The sequence below is a fragment of the Salvelinus namaycush genome, chromosome 4 (genome assembly GCF_016432855.1).
Source record: "Salvelinus namaycush isolate Seneca chromosome 4, SaNama_1.0, whole genome shotgun sequence".
NCBI classification, from domain to species: Eukaryota; Metazoa; Chordata; class Actinopteri; order Salmoniformes; family Salmonidae; genus Salvelinus; species Salvelinus namaycush.
Genome location: NC_052310.1, coordinates 17,564,721 through 17,582,040, shown reverse-complemented (window position 1 = coordinate 17,582,040; position 17,320 = coordinate 17,564,721). Strand labels below are relative to the sequence as shown.

The window sequence follows — 17,320 nt, the reverse complement described above, 5'->3', positions numbered from 1 at the left end:
CCCGCACAATTTTATTTTATCAACCCTTTTTCATTTCTGCTCATTTCCATAATTAGTGAAGGCTGTCCTTGTGAACAACTGCCACTGTGATTAACTGCTTAAAATTCTGTCTTACTTCACTTTGGCGGGTACAGTAGAACAACAGTGAGGACACACTGTGACATGTTGTAGTGTGATTGCGATATCTGTATAGATTGCACAGTTTAAAAAACACATTTGCGACAAAACTCAGTTTTATTTTGTAATTCGAGACAATAATTTGAGTGAGGAGAGGTTTTATCAAAATTTTTGCTGTAAATGCTTTGACAATGTGTGCCTACCCAACTAGACAGTACCTGCTACCCATATCATTACGTATAAATATAGTGACACCGAAGAGATACTTCACATCTACATTTTTCCACTCCAGTCTCTATCTGGCCACATTAGCTTTTTGACCCCATCATGTACTTTGCCGGTGTCTGAAACGCCTTTGCTTAACCAATCAGGTTACGTTCAGTCTAGCAGAGGAATTGGCCCATAGCCAAGCTATGCAGATTTCTAACTAGACTTTTCTTATGAATACAGGACCATATATTCACAAAAATGTTTTTAATAAAATTGTATTTGTCACATGCGCCGAGTACAATTGGGTGTAGACTTTACCGTAAAATTATTACTTATGATCCCTTTCCCAACAATGCAAAGTAAAAGTAAGAACATTTTGCAAATAACACAAAAATAAAATGTAACACAATAAAAACTAAATAACGAGGTTATATACAAGGAGTACCGGTACCGAGTCAATGTTCAGGGGTGCGAAGTAGTTGAGGTAGTTGAGGTTATATGTACATGTAGGTAGGGGTAAAAGTGACTGGGCAATCAGGATAGCTAATAAATAGAGTAGCAGCAGCATATGTGAAGAGTGTGAAAATGTGTCTGTGTGTGGTGTCAATATGCGTGTGTGTGTGTGTGTGTGTGTGTGTGAGTGTATGTAGTGTGTGTGTATGTGTATGCGTATGTGTGTGTTGGAGTGTCATTGTAGTATGTGTGAGTGTGAGTCCAGTGAGTGTGCATAGAGCCAGTGCAAGAATGCCAGTGGGGGAAAAAAAGGGGTAGCCATGTGATTAACTGTTCAGCATTCTTATGGCTTGGGGGTAGAAGCTGTTCAGGAGCCTTTTGGTCCCAGACTTGGCACTCCAGCACCGCTTGCCGTGCGGTAGCAGAGAGAACAGTCTATGACTTGGGTGGCTGGAGCCTTTGACACCTCTGACACCGCCTGGGTTGTAGGGAGCTTGGCCCCAGTGACGTACTGGGCCGTACGCACTGCCCTTTGTAGCGCCTTGCGGTCAGATGCCAAGCAGTTGCCATACCAAGTGTTGATGCAGCCTGTCAAGATGCTCTTAGCGTTGCAGCTGTAGAACATTTTGAGGATATGAGGGCCCATGGCAAATCTTTTCAGCCTCATGAGGGGGAAGAGGCACTGTTGTGCCCTCTTCATTACTGTGTTGGTGTGTTTGTGCCATGATAGGTCCTTAGTGATGTGGACACCGAGGGACTTGAAACTCTCGACCGTCTCCACTACAGCCCTGTGAATGGGGGCGTGCTCAGCCCTCAGCTCCTTTGTCTTGCTGACGTTGAGGGGGAGGTTGTTGTCCTGGCACCACACTTCCAGGTCTCTGACCTCCTCCAAGTAGGCTGTCTCATCATCATCAGTGATCAGGCCCACCACAGTCGTGTCGTCAGCACACTGAATGATGTTGTTGGAGTCGTGCGCAGCCACACAGTCGTGGGTGAACAGGGAGTATAAAAGGGGACAAAGCACGCACACCTGAGGGGCCCCAGTCAGCGTGGCGGATGTGTTGTTGCCTACCCTCACAACCTGTGGGCGGCCCGTCAGGTAGTCCAGGATCCAGTTGTAGAGGGAAGTGTTTAATCCCAGATTCCTTAGTTTAGTGATGAGATTGGAGGGCACTATTGTGTTGAACTCTGAGCTGTAGTTAATGAACAGCATTCTCATGTAGGTGTTCCTTTTGTCCAAGTGGGAAAGGGTAGTGTGGAGTGCAATAGAGATTGTATAATCTGTGGGGCGGTATGCGAATTGGAGTGGGTCCAGGGTGTCTGGGATGATGGTGTTGATGTGAGCCATGACCAGCCTTTGAAAGCTTTTCATGGTGTTGGGTTCTGAGAATATGAAATATACTTATTCATGTCACTGAGGGAGAGAGGGTAATGTATAACGTTTACATTATATCAGGGATCCTATTGAAAGACTGAGTGCAGAGAAGCGATCACGTGGCAGGTATTGATGGATTAGTGATGAAGGGGTGTCGAGGTCAGGTCAGGTCACGTTAAGGGAGGAAGAAAAGTGTTTGGCCCATATCACTTAGTGTCCTGCCTAGCAGTAAAATATACAATGTTTGTACAGATGTGTAGGAGGAGACTCAGCCTAGGAGGAAAGGTTAAATACCAGTGCTTGTGTGAAAATGTTTTTGTCCTGTGCAGCTGTATTGATCCTCATGGAAGAATAAACTTGGTTGAGCTTTCATAGTGTCCGCTGAGTATTTTACTCTGAGAATTAAAACCTAACAATGGCTACAGATGTGAGTGCTTCAGGTCGATAGTCCTATAGACAGGTTACCTTGGTGTTCTTGGGCACAGGGACTATGGTGGTCTGCTAGTAACATGTAGTTACTACAAGTTGGGTCAGGGAGAGGTTGAAAATGTCAGTGAAGACACTTGCCAGCTGGTCAGCGCATGAGTACGAGTCCTGATAATCCATCTGGCCCTACAGCCTTTTGAATATTAACCTGTTTAAAGCTCTTACTAACATTGGCTATGGGAAGCATGATCACACAGTCGTCCGGAACAGTTGGTGCTCTCATGCATGGTTCAGTGTTGCTTGCCTCGAAGTGAGCATAGAGGGTATTTAGCTCGTCTGGTAGGCTTGCGTCACTGGACAGCTCGCAGCTGGGTTTCCCTTTTGTAGTCCGTAATAGTTTGTAAGCCCTGCCACATCCGATGAGTGTCAGAGCCGGTGTTGTAGGATTCGATCTTGGTCCTGTATTGACACTTTGCCTGGTTGATGGTTCATTAGAGGGCATAGCAGGATTTCTTATAAGCGTCTGGATTAGTGTCCCGCTCCTTGAAAGTGACAGCTCTAGCTTTTAGCTCAGTGCGGATGTTGCCTGTAATCCATGACTTCTGGTTGGGATATGTATGTATGGTCACTGTAGGGAAGACATCGTCAATGCACTTATTAATGAAGATGATGACTGATGTGTTAAACTCCTCCATGCCATCAGATGAATCCTAGATCATATTCCAGTCTGTGCTAGCGAAACAGTTGTGTAGCTAAGTATGTGCTTCATCTGACCTCTTCCGTATTGATACTGGTACTTCCTGTTTGAGTTTTTGGTTGTAAGCAGGAATCAGGAGGATAGAGTTATGGTCAGATTTGCCAAATGGAGGGTGAGGGAGAGCTTTGTATGCATCTCTGTGTGGAGTAAAGGAGATCTAGTGTTTTTTTCACCTCTAGTTGCACAGGTGACATGCTGGTAGAAATGAGGGAACACAGATTTCAGTTTTCCTGCATTAAAATCACCGGCCACTAGGAGCGTCGCCTCTGGTGAGCATTTTCTTGTTTGCTTATGGCACATACAGCTCGTTGAGTGCGGTCTTAGTGCCAGCATCGCTTTGTGGTAATAAATAGACAGCTCTTGGTAAATTGTATGGTCTACAACTTATCATGAGGTATTCTTACTCAGGCAATCAGAACCTTGAGACTTCCTTAATATTAGATTTTGCGCACCAGCTGTTGTTAACAAAGAGACGCACACCCCCTCCCCTGAGCTTACACAAAGCTGCTGTTCTGTTCTGCCGATGTATAGAAAAACCATCTAGATTTATATTTTCCATGTCCTTGTTCAGCCACGACTCAGAGAAACATAGGATATTACAGTTCTTCAGATCGCGTTGATAGGATAGACTCGAACGGAGCTCGTCCAGTTTATTTTCCAGTGATTGCACGTTCGCCAATAGAACAAAGAGTAGACGCAGCTTATCCACTCTCCGACACAGTCTCGTCAGATGTCCCGCACGCTGGCCTCTATAGCACCCCCTCCTCCTTCTCTGAGTGTCGATGATTTGGATCTGGTCTGGGATAATGGTCTTTCGCCTTCCGACTCATTGAAGTAGAAGTCCTCATCCAAATCGAGTTAGTGACAGCTGTTCTGATGTCCAGAAGCCCTTTTCGGTCATAGGAAACGATGGCGGAAACATTATGTACAATAAAAGGAAAAATTAGCACTAAATAATACACAAATAGCAATTGGTCGAGTGCCCGTAAAACGTCCGCTTTTCCTTCCAGCGCCATTATCATTATGTTTTATGGAATTGATTAAATCATCCAACTGACTGGTCTGTGTAGCGTGTACGGTGCCTTCAGAAAGTATTCATACCCCTTGACTTATTCCGCATTTTGTTGTGTTACAGCCAGAATTCAAAATGGATTAAATATTGTTAAAAAACAAACAATTTTTGTGCAAATTTATTGAAAATGAAATACAGAAATATCTAATTTACATAAATATTCACACCCCTGAGTCAATAAATGTTACAATTACTTTTGACAGCAATTACAGCTATGAGTCTTTCTGGGTAAGTCTATAAGAGTTTTACACACCTGGATTGTACAATATCTATCTGCACATTAATCTTTTAAAAATTCTTCAAGCTCTTTCAAGTTGGTTGATCCTTGCTAGACAGCAATTTTCAAGTCTTGCCAAAGATTTTCAAGCCGATTTAAGTCAAAACTGTAACTAGGCCACTAAGGAACATTCAATTTAGTCTTGATAAGCAACTTCAGTGTACAATGCCTTCAGACAGTATTCAGACCCCTTGACTTTTTCCACATTTTGTTAGGTTACAGCCATATTCTACAATTCTTTTTTATGTCCTCATCAATCTACACACAATACCCCATAGCGACAAAGCAAAAACAGTTGAAAAAATCTTTTGCCAATTTATTTAAAAAAAAAACGGAAATATCACAATTATTCAGAGCGTAGCTGCACAGCTATTTTCAGGTCTCTCCAGAGATGTTCGATCGGGCTCTGGCTGGGCCACTCAAGGACATTCAGAGACTTGTCCCGAAGCCACTCCTGCGTTGTCTTGGCTGTGTGCTTAGGGTCGTTATCCTGTAGGAAGATGAACCTTCGCCCCAGTCTGAAGTCCTGAGCACTTTGGAGCAGGTTTTCATGAAGGATCTCTCTGTACTTTGCTCCATTCATCTTTGCTTCGATCCTGACTAGTCTCCCAGTCCCTGCCGCTAAAAAACATCCCGACAGCATGATGCTGCCACCACCATGCTTCACCGTAGGGATGGTGCCAGGTTTCCTCCATACTTGGCATTCAGGCCAAATAGTTCAATCTTGGTTTCATCAGACCAGAGAGTCCTTTAGGTGCCTTTTGGAAAACTCCAAGCGGGCTGTCGTGCCTTTTACTGAGGAGTGGCTTCCGTCTGGCCACTCTACCATAAAGGCCTAATTGGTGGAGTGTTGCAGAGATGGTTGTCCTTCTGGAAGGTGCTCCCATCTCCACAGAGGAACTCTGAAGCTCTGTCAGTGTGACCATCGGGTTCTTGGTCACCTCCCTGACCAAGGTCCTTCTCCTCTGATTGCTCAGTTTGGCCGGGCGGCCAGCTCTAGGAAGAGTCTTGGTGGTTCCAAACTTCTTCTATTTAAGAATGATGGAGTCCACTGTGTTCTTGGGGACCTTCAATGATGCATAAATGTTTTGGTACCCTTCCCCAGATCTGTGCCTCAACACAATCCTGTCTCGGGGCTCTATGGACAATTCCTTCGACCTCATGGCTTGGTTTTTACTCTGACTTGCACTGTCAACTGTGGGACCTTATATAGACAGGTGTGTGCCTTTCCAAATCATGTACAATCAATTGAATGTACCACAGGTGAACGCCAATCAAGTTGTAGAAACATCTCAAGGATGGAATGGAGACAGGATGCACCTGAGCTCAATTTCGAGTCTCATAGCAAAGGGTCTGAATACTTATGTAAATAAGGTATTTCTGTTTTTCAGTTTTAATACATTTGCTAAAATGTCTCAACCTGTTTTCGCTTTACCATTATGGGGTATTGTGTGTAAACTGAGGAAATTGTTTTATTTAATACATTTTAGAATAAGGCTATAACGTAACAAAATGTGGAAAAAGTCAAGGGGTCTGAATACTTTCCGAAGGCATTGTATTTTTGTCCTTGGGTTTTAGGTTATTGTCCTGCTGAAAGGTGAATTTGTCTCCCATTGTCTGTTGGAAAGCAGACGGAACCAGGTTTTTCTCTAGGATTTTGCCTGTGCTTAGATCTATTCCGTTTGTTTTGTATCCTAAAAAACTCCCTAGTCCTTGCCGATGACAAAAATACCCATAACCCATAACACAATTCAGCCACCACCATGCTTGAAAATAACATATATGGTATTCAGTTATCTATTGTGTTGGGTTTGACCCAAACATAACGCTTTATATTCAAGACATAAACTTAATTTCCTTGCCACATTTTTTGCAGTTTTCCATTAGTGCCTTATTGCAAACAGGATGCATGTTTTGGAATATTTTTATTCTGTACAGACTTACTGCTTTTCACTCTGTGATTTAAGTTAGTATTGTGGAGTAACTACAATGTTGTTGATCCATCCTCAGTTCTCCTATAACAGCCATTCAACTTTGTAACTGTTCTAAAGTCACCATTTGCCTCATGGTGAAATCCCTGAGCGGTTTCCTCCTTCTCCGTAAACTGAGTTAGGAAGGATGCCTGTTTCTTTGTAGTGACTGCGTGTATTGATACACCATCTAAAGTGTAATTAATAACTTCACCATGCTCAACTGGATATTCAATGTCTGCTTTTATTTATTTTACCCATCTACCAATAGGTGCCCTTCTTTCGAGTCATTGGAAAACCTCCCTCGTCTTTGTGGTTTAATCTGTGTTTAAAATTCATTGCTCGACTGAGGGACCTTACAGATAATTGTACGTGTGGGGTACAAAGATGAGGTAGTCATTCAAAAATCATGTTAAACACTATTTTTTCCTCATAGAGTCCATGCAATTTACGTGACTTGTTAAGCAAATGTTTACTCCTGAACTTATTTAGGCTTGACATAACAAAGGGGTTGAATAATTATTGACTCGAGGCATTTCAGCTTTTCATTTTTAATCCATTTTTAAACATTTCTAAAAACATCATTTCACTTTGACCTCAGTGTGTAGGCCAGTGACACAAAATCTACATTTAATCCATTTAAAATTCCGGGTGTAACACAACAAAATGAGGAAAAAGTCAAGGTGAGTGAATACTTTCTGAAGGCACTGATTAAATTATGCAAGTAATTTTGGGAAGCCAATTACATATATCTTCCAGAGTAATGCCAGGCTTTTGTTATATAAGGTCAATGGCATTCATTGACAGTTTTCTTGAGCACCCTAAACAAATTACAAATGTAATTCAATGCTGCTCCACTTGATCTTATTTCTATAACACTTTCAGTCATTTGTGACAGAGAACGTACACTACATGGCCAGAAGTATGTGGACACCCGTTCAAATCAGTGGATTTCAGTCACACCTGTTGTTGACAGGTGTATAAAATCGAGCGCACAGCCATGCAATCTCCATAAACAGACATTAGAAGTAGAATGACCCGTACTGAAGAGCTCAGTGACTTTCAACGTGGCACCGTCATAGGATGCCACCTCAACAACAAGTCAGTTCTTCAAATTTCTGCCCTGCTAGAGCTGCCCCTGTCAACTGTAAGTGCTGCTATTGTGAAGTGGAAACTTCTAGGAGCAACAACGGCTCCGCAGCGAAGTGGTAGGCCACACAATCCTACAGAATGGGAATGCCGAGTGCTGAAGCTTGATAGCCTGTAAAAATCATCTGTCCTCTGTTACAATACTCACTACCGAGTTCCAAACGGCTTCTGGAAGCAACATCAAGCACACGCACTGTTCGTCGGGATCTTCATGAAATGGGTCGAGCAGCAGCACACAATCATAAAATCACTGTGCTCAATGCTAAGCTTCAGCTGGAGTGGTGTAAAGCTCGCCGCTATTGGACACTGGAGCAGTGGAAACATGTTCTCTGGAGTGATGAATCATGCTTCACCATCTGGCAGTCTGACAGACAAATCTGGGTTTGGTGGATGAAAAAAAAGCACCTTTATTTAACTTATTTATTTACCCAGTTATTTATTTAACTGGGCAAGTCAGTTAAGAACACATTCTTATTTACAATGACGGCCTACCTTGGAACAGTGGGTTAACTGCCTTATTCAGGAGCAGAACGATATATTTCTACCTGGTCAGCTCAGGGATTTGATCCAGCAACCTTTCTGTTACTGACCCAACACTCTAACCACTAGGCTACCTGCCACCCCCTGGATGCCAGGAGAATGCTACCTGCCCCAGTGCATAGTGCCAACTGTAAAGTTTGGTGGAGGAGGAATAATGTTAGTTCCAGTGAAGGGAAATCTTAACGCTAAACTTTGTGGCAACAGTTAGTGTAATCTTTCCTGCTTCAGCATGACAATGCCCCCGTGCACAAAGCGAGGTCCATACAGAAATGATTTGTCTGCACAGAGCCCTGACCTAATCGAACACCTTTGGGATGAATTGTAAGACCGACTGCGAGCCAGGCCTAATCACTGCCGACCTCACTAATGCTCTTGTGGCTGAATGGAACCAAGTCCCCGCAGCAATGTTCCAACATATAGTGGAAAGCCTTCCCAGAAGAGTGGAGGCTATTATGGCAGCAAAGAGGGGGACCATATCCATATTAATGCCCATGATTTTCTAAAGAGATGTTCGACGAGCAGGTGTCCATATACTTTTGACCATGTAGCGTATCAGAAGCCAATGCTTCAGTATAATCTACATGGGATCAAGAGGACATTATAGTATCGTAGCAAGAGTACGTCATAGATAAACCCTCCTATTATGGTCTCCATGTGGTATGTGTAGATTATGGTCTTTGTAGCTGCCCAATTTAATGTGTCTGAGTACAGTATATAAGATAACATTTGTGACTATGGTATTTTTTGTTTAACGTGACTGTTCTGTTTTATGAGCCTGGTGGTGGTGCTGGCAGCTATAGTGTAAGCATGTGCACAGCAGCGAAAAGCAGTATGCGGGTGTATAGATATAAAGAGGGCAAGTCAAGGTCAACTGACGACAGACAGACAGGATGTGTTCTTTTGGGTTCAGGGGGATGCTGGGAGGAAGGTGACTGAAATTGCTATGGTGATGATGAGTAACCTAACCTTCTCTCTCTTTTTCCTCCCTCTCCCAACATTTTCCTCTATCTTTTTCACTCATGCACTCTCTTTCTGAACATTTCTCTCCTTCCGTCTCTATTTCTCTCTCTCTCTCCTCTCCCCCTCTTGCTCTCTCTCCATTTCTCTCTCTCCAGGTTCCCTGACGGTGTCCATCACAGACATGCGTGCTCCAGTGGTGGGGGGCTCCGGGGGTGTCTACGCTCTGTGCTCGGCGCATCTGGCCAACGTCGTCATGGTAACTGCCGTCATCGTCGCCTTCATTGTCACACTTGATAACGGTATCAATGGAGACCAAAATGTCAGAGAAAACCCGTTAAGAGAGTTTCTCCTCCACACAACATCCTTCTGTTTTTGTTTTGTGTTTAGAGAGACTCTTGTGCTTGCCGTCATCAAGCTCTGCAGGTGTGAGTGGGATGTACAATGGGAGCGATGAGCTTTAGTAAGGATTCCATGCCAGAGAGCGCACACAGAGAGTGGGTCCCTATCAATATGATGAGATAAGGACTTTTTATAACCGGCTAACAAGCACTTTTTTTGGATAAGAGCATCGAATATTCCAGAACCCCCATGATCAGAGCTTGTCAGAAAGGAACTCTGCATTGGGCTATTGACTTGACTTGAAAAGCTGTTTTGATTCCACCCTTGATCTGTTATTCATTGTTTTCCTTTGTAATTTATTCTTAACACCTCTCTATTTAGAAGTGCCAAACTCTATGCATATGGGAATATTAAAGGCTATGTCAATCTGTTCCTCAGTACTCCCTAGGTGCCTGGTCTGCCAAATGTCTCCGCAACAGAAAACATAAAATGTGCGATCACACTCTGTGTGTGTGTGTGTGTGTGTGTGTATGTGTGTGTGTGTGTGTGTGTGTGTGTGTGTGTGTGTGTGTGTGTGTGCGTCAGCATCAGTGTGCCTGGATGTGCGATGTCTCAGCACATTCTGTCAGAGAACTCAGGGCTGTGTAAGATCTGATGAATCACTCTTAGTAGAGAAGGCCTTCACTACAGGCAAAAGAGCTGCCAGCAAAAGTCGAACTCAAAATGCATCAGCAGCCCCAGAGTAAAGAGTTTAACCTTTGACCTCTACTCCCAGCAAACTTAGCGTCTGTTGTTTATTATGCCTGGCCCTCGGGTTTGTTTTTTCTTCTTTGCGTCTCAGGGGGCGGAAGGGTTTTTACTCCAGTAGACCTCATCTATCTGTCCAAAAGCTTTTATCGTCAGTTATTTGGATGAGACGGTTGAACAGAGGTTTTGTCTCACTGCTGTCAAGGCCATCAAAATGATTTATGTTAAATCAGCCGAATGCCTCTTCATCTCTACATTAAAGTTCAGACTGAACAAGAAATCTGCACCTCTCCTGGTTGAATTAACACTTTAATTAGTCCTCCCGCGGGTAACTAGAATCCCCATTAACCTTTTATGTACTGTATGTTGATCTTATAATTTATTGAAAACTTAAGTGGCATATACTCATCCAAGGTTAGTGAGGAAAATGTTCAATTATATTCACCCCATTGCCTGTGTGTGTGTGTGTGTAAATGGATCGTTCCACCAATTAGGTAGCCTTTTAACTTCTTAATGTAATGTAAGCTGGTGGGGGAAAAAATGTTATATTTCACCTCATTTTAACATTCTGTCATGAAGAGCACTTGTTCAACTTAATAAAGTTTATAATTATATTTATTTAAAATAAAAAAACATGTTTTCCCATCTTGAGAGGTTAAATAAAGAAACGACTATAGTAATAAGTGCCTATTAAGTGCCAAATAAAGTAACAGGGTTTAAAACGTCATCTTAAATCATCCATAACTCCCCTTGTGACAGGGGGAATGGAAGCCTGTTGTGTTCAACGGGGAGGGGCAATTAAATGCAAGCATCACACATTTTTATTTTATTGTTAAAACATTTCCAGCCTGTCTATCTATGGGTAGCAGGGTTGATGTGTTATGCTCGACCCGCTCAGTTTTCCACCACAAACACCAGAAAATGGACAAAAAGCGTAGAACCAGCTCACCTACTTTTACGCTATGATTTCACTAGTGTAGATGTTTTCTTTTTTTATTGAGCAACAAACTAAAGAAAATAAATAGGATGAAATGAGATTAAGCATCGCTCATAAGAATGAAGACCTTTTGAAAACAGACATTTCTTTTCGGAGCTAATGTAAAGGATGTACCACTTCCTCTCGATTCGGCCCATACCTGGCACGAACACGTGACCTCTGCCTTAAACACGTGTGACTGCCCTCCTCAAGCGTCTTAGCCGAACGCGCCACCTCAAAAGCTAGCTAGTGAGGCAATGCAAGCGGGACACTTAATGCCGAGGAGTAGGTTTCACACATCCCCATGTGCCTACACTAACATCGTCTTGATGTAGAAATTCCAAAGAAAGGCATTCAGTTTTTAGAATACTGTACAAAAGCACCCCATTATCCCCTTGTCTTTATGGAGGTACAGCTTCACTTAAATCCCTAAGCTTGGTATTGATAGGCAAAATGGAGGACACACTTCTCTCCATTGAGAGCACCGGCATGTAAAACAAACTTCAGCAAGGAAAAAATAAGGGAAAGTGAGCGTCTCTATCACGTGAGCGCCCCCCTTCTCCCTTCCTTATTTATGCTGCTTGGTTGACCTCCCCCTACTCTGACACTTGTCATTTATTTGTGGTATTATTGCACTTTTATGAGGCCCTGCCGTCCCATAGACGAATAGGCCGAGTTGTGTGTATAGGCCTGCACTTTATTGACTTTCTTTAGGATCTTTAATCTTGCGTGGCACTCGGCTTTGCCTGCCTGGCTTCCTCTGCAGAGAGCAAAACACTACTGCTTCCTCCCGGTCTCCCAGGACCTAGAGGATATGAAGAGGGACGAGATTGGTGCAATCCTTCATCCTGGGTAATAAATATGTTATTCTGAGGCAGAAACCTTTTGTATTATCCCAGGAGGAACACAGGGTGTTTTATTGGGCCGTTCTCACCCTCCGTAAAGCTATCTTAACCCTGATTAATAGAATGGCAGCGAGGTGGAACCACCGATTGGAGAGCAGCCAGGTGTATAATCATGTCTCTGTCTAGTAGGCCTGTCCTCATCCTACTTGTATGGAAGTGGATGTCTGATCGCTGTGATTTACACACGTTCCCTACAGAATGCAGAGATGGTGGAGATACTCACTGTGTAAGCTGTAAATATACAGGTCTTTGGAACTGACTGTTTGTGTTTGACTTGCCGCTTGTCTCTCTGTTTTGCAGAACTGGGCCGGTATGCGGTGTCCATACAAGCTCCTCCGCATGATTCTGGCACTGGTGTGCAGTAAGTTTCATACTATATCCATATAGCCATTCAGTATCTACACTATTTTCAAATCAAATTGTATTGGTCACATTCACGTGTTTAGCAGATGTTATTGTGGGTATAGCGAAACGCTTGTGTTATAACTTGAGTGGGCCTTGTAAAATGAGTTGAGGTATTGCTTCAAGTGCAATGGGGAGGAGTGAGTGGCCCTCAGGTTGCAGATTGGATATGCAGTATTTCGTTCAGAGGATATGACTTATGCTGTATGGCAGTGACTTTTCCCAATTCACTACGACTTTCGTCAGTGTGCAATATGTCCCGTCCGTCTGTCCCGCGTCGGACTTCCCCATACCTCAGTCTAGTGTATCCTTAGCCAGCCCGTCTCTTTAAACATAGCCTTAGCCTAAGCAAAGCCCTAGTCTTGGACTGTACTCAAAACTCTATCTGCCAAATCCCACATTTCCACTCATATTGATGACTTCTTCCATTGCAGTGAGTTCGGAGGTGGGCCGTGCCGTGTGGCTGCGCTTCTCCCCGCCCTTGCCCTCCTCGGGGCCCCAGCCCAGCTTCATGGCCCACCTGGCGGGGGCGGTGGTGGGCATCAGCATGGGCCTGCTCATCCTGCGCAGCTACGAGGAGAGCCTGCAGAAGCAGTGCTCCTGGTGGGTCATCCTCTTCTCCTTCATCACCTTCCTTCTCTTCGCCATCTTCTGGAACATCTTCGCCTACGAGCTGCTGGGGGTGCAGCTTCCACCCGCTCCCTGACACCAAGAAGCTCTCTCTCACTCCATTACATTTTCCCTCTCACTGTCACATGTCAAGACCCAGCGCCTTCGCCGTATCCTTTTCCTGTCCGCTCAGCCAACCTCCCCGGCAACACCATTCAAAACACAGGAAGTTATTTAATTCAAAACTGTACAGAGCAGGAATATTTTTTCCCAATGTACCCATATCATCATAGAATGATCTCTGTTTTGTGGTGGGAGGGAACTTGGTAGCAATATATGCAGGTGAAAGATATGTAGCTGTCTTCATATTCTCATTGTGGAGCGTCCCTTTTGTCTTTTGTGTTGAAGCTCAACCCAGCTTCAGGTCGAACCTGTCAGAGAGCCATTTTGATTAACACCATGCAGCGTCAGCTCTCCTTTGCGTTCAGAGTGACCCTTGAGGTGCTTCTTACTGGACAGATGTGTGTTCTGTCAGTATTCCTCACTGCCCCTTTTAAAGACATGAGGCAGAAGGACACCAGTGTTCTACTGCTCAACATGCACCTAAACACTAGATCTACACTGTGGAATAAGAATAGGAATTCACAGGAATAGGTATTACATGTAACAAGGCATGCAGCTAGGGAGGTGGAAAAGACAGAGAAGAAAAAAAATCAATGCTGAAACCGTGATATCCTATTTCCCCACCATCACCACTGTGGTGCTCATGTCCCTAGTAGCCATTGTCACTCATTTTCCACCCAACCTAAATGCTTCAGCAGGTTAGCATAATCTCTAGCAGTACCATACCCTAGCCTGCTAAAGCACCAGCATCTCATCTAGCTCATGCTCTAAGGTCCAAACTGAGACGTGTGCTCTTTACACCCCGGACACACCAATCCGCACCCTTCTCCTGTGTCACCGTCTCCAAGAACAACCACTGCCTGATGCTGTAAGTCAGCGCGGGAACGCAAAGAGAGCGACACAGGCCTCTGTCTATTCTCACTCTAACAGACGGAACTGGGGAGGGCAACGGACATGTCATCATCGCCTGACCTCTGACCTTCGTGTCCCAGCGGGCATTGGGTTCAGTCTGTCAAAGCCCAGTCTATACCTCAGTGTCTCATTCTTAGGGACTGTATACTTTTGTAAAAGAATGTACACATAAAAAGGAGTGTTAATCATTTATTTCTGTTTCTTTCTTGTTTGGGAAAACAAAGAAGAATGTTTCAAATGGTGCAGATGTAATGCTATGATTGATGTTCTTATGATTACTCTTACTATACAGCTTTGATCCTCTGAAAGTAAATCGACAGCAAACATCCCTGGTTACTATGATGAATGAACATCATTGAAGAAAGTTACACTCATCTTTATAAATCTTAGTGCTTTACAGAATAAGCCATAGAAGAACCAATTCAACATAGAAATGGAAAACAAAGGCAGAGTGAAAACAGTCAGTGACTGTTTGCTGGTATATGCTTCGGTGAACTTTCTGCCATGTAGTCCTCATTGGTAATGTCAAAGCTGATAATAAAATATGTCATATGAGTTATGTGGAAAATGAGACAGGATGACAAAGCCAAACTGTTTGTGCAAGAATATGCTTGAGAAATGCTGGACTGTCGCTCTCAGGCGACATTAGATATTTGTTGATAAACACATCTTAAAACCTTGGTTGCCAGATAGAATATTTAGACACACGTTACTGCATGGTTGCCAGATTCCAAATCCCCCCAGTGTGGTGATGCCTGACGACAGTCTTTTTTGGTTAATGACACATTTTGGATAGAGAAACCTGCCACAAATTAGCTCGTTGACTGAATCAAGAAAATGCTAGGCTTTGACTAATCTTGAAATTCCATTCACTTATTTAATTTCTGTATACTTTTTTTTTTTCAGTCTGTAGTCTATTTAATTTGGAAGGTTTCTTCTGACTGCTTTAGAAAACTTTTAGAGTTGCCAATGTTGACAGTTGGTCTCAGACATTATCCTCAGCATACATGATTATTTCACTGACAGATGATACAGGCATACTGAGTGTGCCATAACGAATAACTTTATGAAAGGTGAATTCTATCTAAGAGGAGGATAATTGTGCCTCGTAAGCTAAGGAATCCATAGCACATTAACCCAGAAAAGGCATAGGGCTGATGAAAGGGCTATAAACTAAATACCGATGTTATTGTAATACACATAAAAGGTCCAATGCAGCCATTTTTATCTCAATATCAAATAATTTCTGGTTCACAATTAAGTACCTAACTGTGATTGTTTTAAAGTAAAATTGAAAAAATTCACTTCTTAGCAAAGAGCAATATCTCAACTAATTTTGCTAGTACTGAGTGAGGAGTGGAAAACTGAAAACTAGCTGTTATTTTCAGAGAGGTTCTTATGGGTCTATTAACGAATTTACTGCCTGGTGATGACACCAGGCAGGCCAAAACTCCATCCCACCACAACAAGACCATTTCAGGTGGTCTTTCAAACAGCTCTTACACTAAAAAGGCATTATCATAATTTTCACAGTATTATTCCAACCTCATAGCGTGGAAATATACTGTATATAAAACAAAGGAGAATCGCGTTTTTGACTGCACTGGGCCTTGAATAGGAACCTTCCAGGAAATGAAAACTAAACGACTAAAGGGGTGACAAAAGCTGAAGTACAAGGTACAAGCTTCTATTTCCCCACCCTTAAAAACACACCCAGGTCTCAGTTAAAGCAGGCTTTTTAATTGTATTTTTAAATCACTGTATGTGTTTATTTTATAAAAATAACTCAAAATATATGTTTTATCATTTATTTCTCTGAGACTCTTTTTGCCATTGAAATGCTCAGTCTGATTGTGCGGGCGTGTCAATACGAATGTAAATATATTTACATATACAGTCCTGATTGGCGTATAGGATCTTCTAGACTCCAGAGCCTACCCCGCTTACCCCTTCAAAGTAGGAGGCATAGAGATCCTATTAAATGACTAATCCCTCAATGTTCCAGAATGGGGTGAAATGGCAGCCATTTTGGTCAGGGAGAAATCCAAACCAGTCTAATTAGAATTAATGGCAGTAAAGGAATAGGTGATGTATTTTCTGCTTTTCCTTATGCAGGAAAATAAAAGTAAGGCATGTGATATATCAGAAGTTGTTTAATAGAAATACTGCCATATACAGTATGTACAGTTGAAGTCGAAGGTTTACATACACTTAGGTTGGAGTCATTAAAATTCGTTTTTCAACCACTCCACAAAATTCTTGTTAACAAACTATAGTTTTCACTAGTCGGTTAGGACATCTAGTTTGTGCATGACACAAGTAATATTTCCAACAATTGTTTACAGACAGCTTATTTCACTTATAATTCACTGTATCACAATTCCAGTGGGTCAGAAGTTTACATACACTAAAGTGACTGTGCCTTTAAACAGCTTGGAAATTCCAGAAAAGGATGTCATGGCTTTAAAAGCTTCTGATAGACTAATTGACATCATTTGAGTCAATTGGAGGTGTACCTGTGGATGTATTTCAAGGCCTACCTTCAAACTCAGTGTCTCTTTGCTTGACATCATGGGAAAATCAAAAGAAATCATCCAAAACCTCAGAAAAAAAAATTGTAGACCTCCACAAATCTGATTCATCCTTGGGAGCAATTTCCAAATGCCTGAAGGTACCGCGTTCATCTGTACAAACAATAGTATGCAAGTATAATCACCATGGGACCACGCAGCCGTCATAGCGCTCAGGAAGGAGAGGCGTTTTGTCTTCTAGAGATGAACGTACTTTGGTGCGAAAAGTACAAATCAATCCCAGAACAACAGCAAAGGACCTTGTGAAGATGCTGGAGGAAACAGGGACAAAAGTATCTATATCCACAGTAAAACGAGTCCTATATCGACATAACCTGAAAGGCCGCTCAGCAAGGAAGAAGCCACTGCTCCAAAACCGCCACAAAAAGCCTGTCTACAGTTTGCAACTGCACATGGGGACAAAGATCATA

General features: G+C 42.8%; 1 protein-coding gene across 1 annotated transcript in view; it reads left to right on the top strand.

Moving 5' to 3' along the window:
* Positions 1 to 13,381, top strand: part of rhbdl1 (rhomboid, veinlet-like 1 (Drosophila)) — a 41,634-nt gene extending 28,253 nt beyond the window's left edge. The window contains exons 5-7 of the mRNA XM_038990390.1: positions 9,462 to 9,562; positions 12,574 to 12,634; positions 13,110 to 13,381. Of these exons, the coding sequence (XP_038846318.1) occupies positions 9,462 to 9,562; positions 12,574 to 12,634; positions 13,110 to 13,381 (434 nt within the window). The remainder of the gene's footprint in view (positions 1 to 9,461; positions 9,563 to 12,573; positions 12,635 to 13,109) is intronic.
* Positions 13,382 to 17,320: the final 3,939 nt, after the last annotated feature.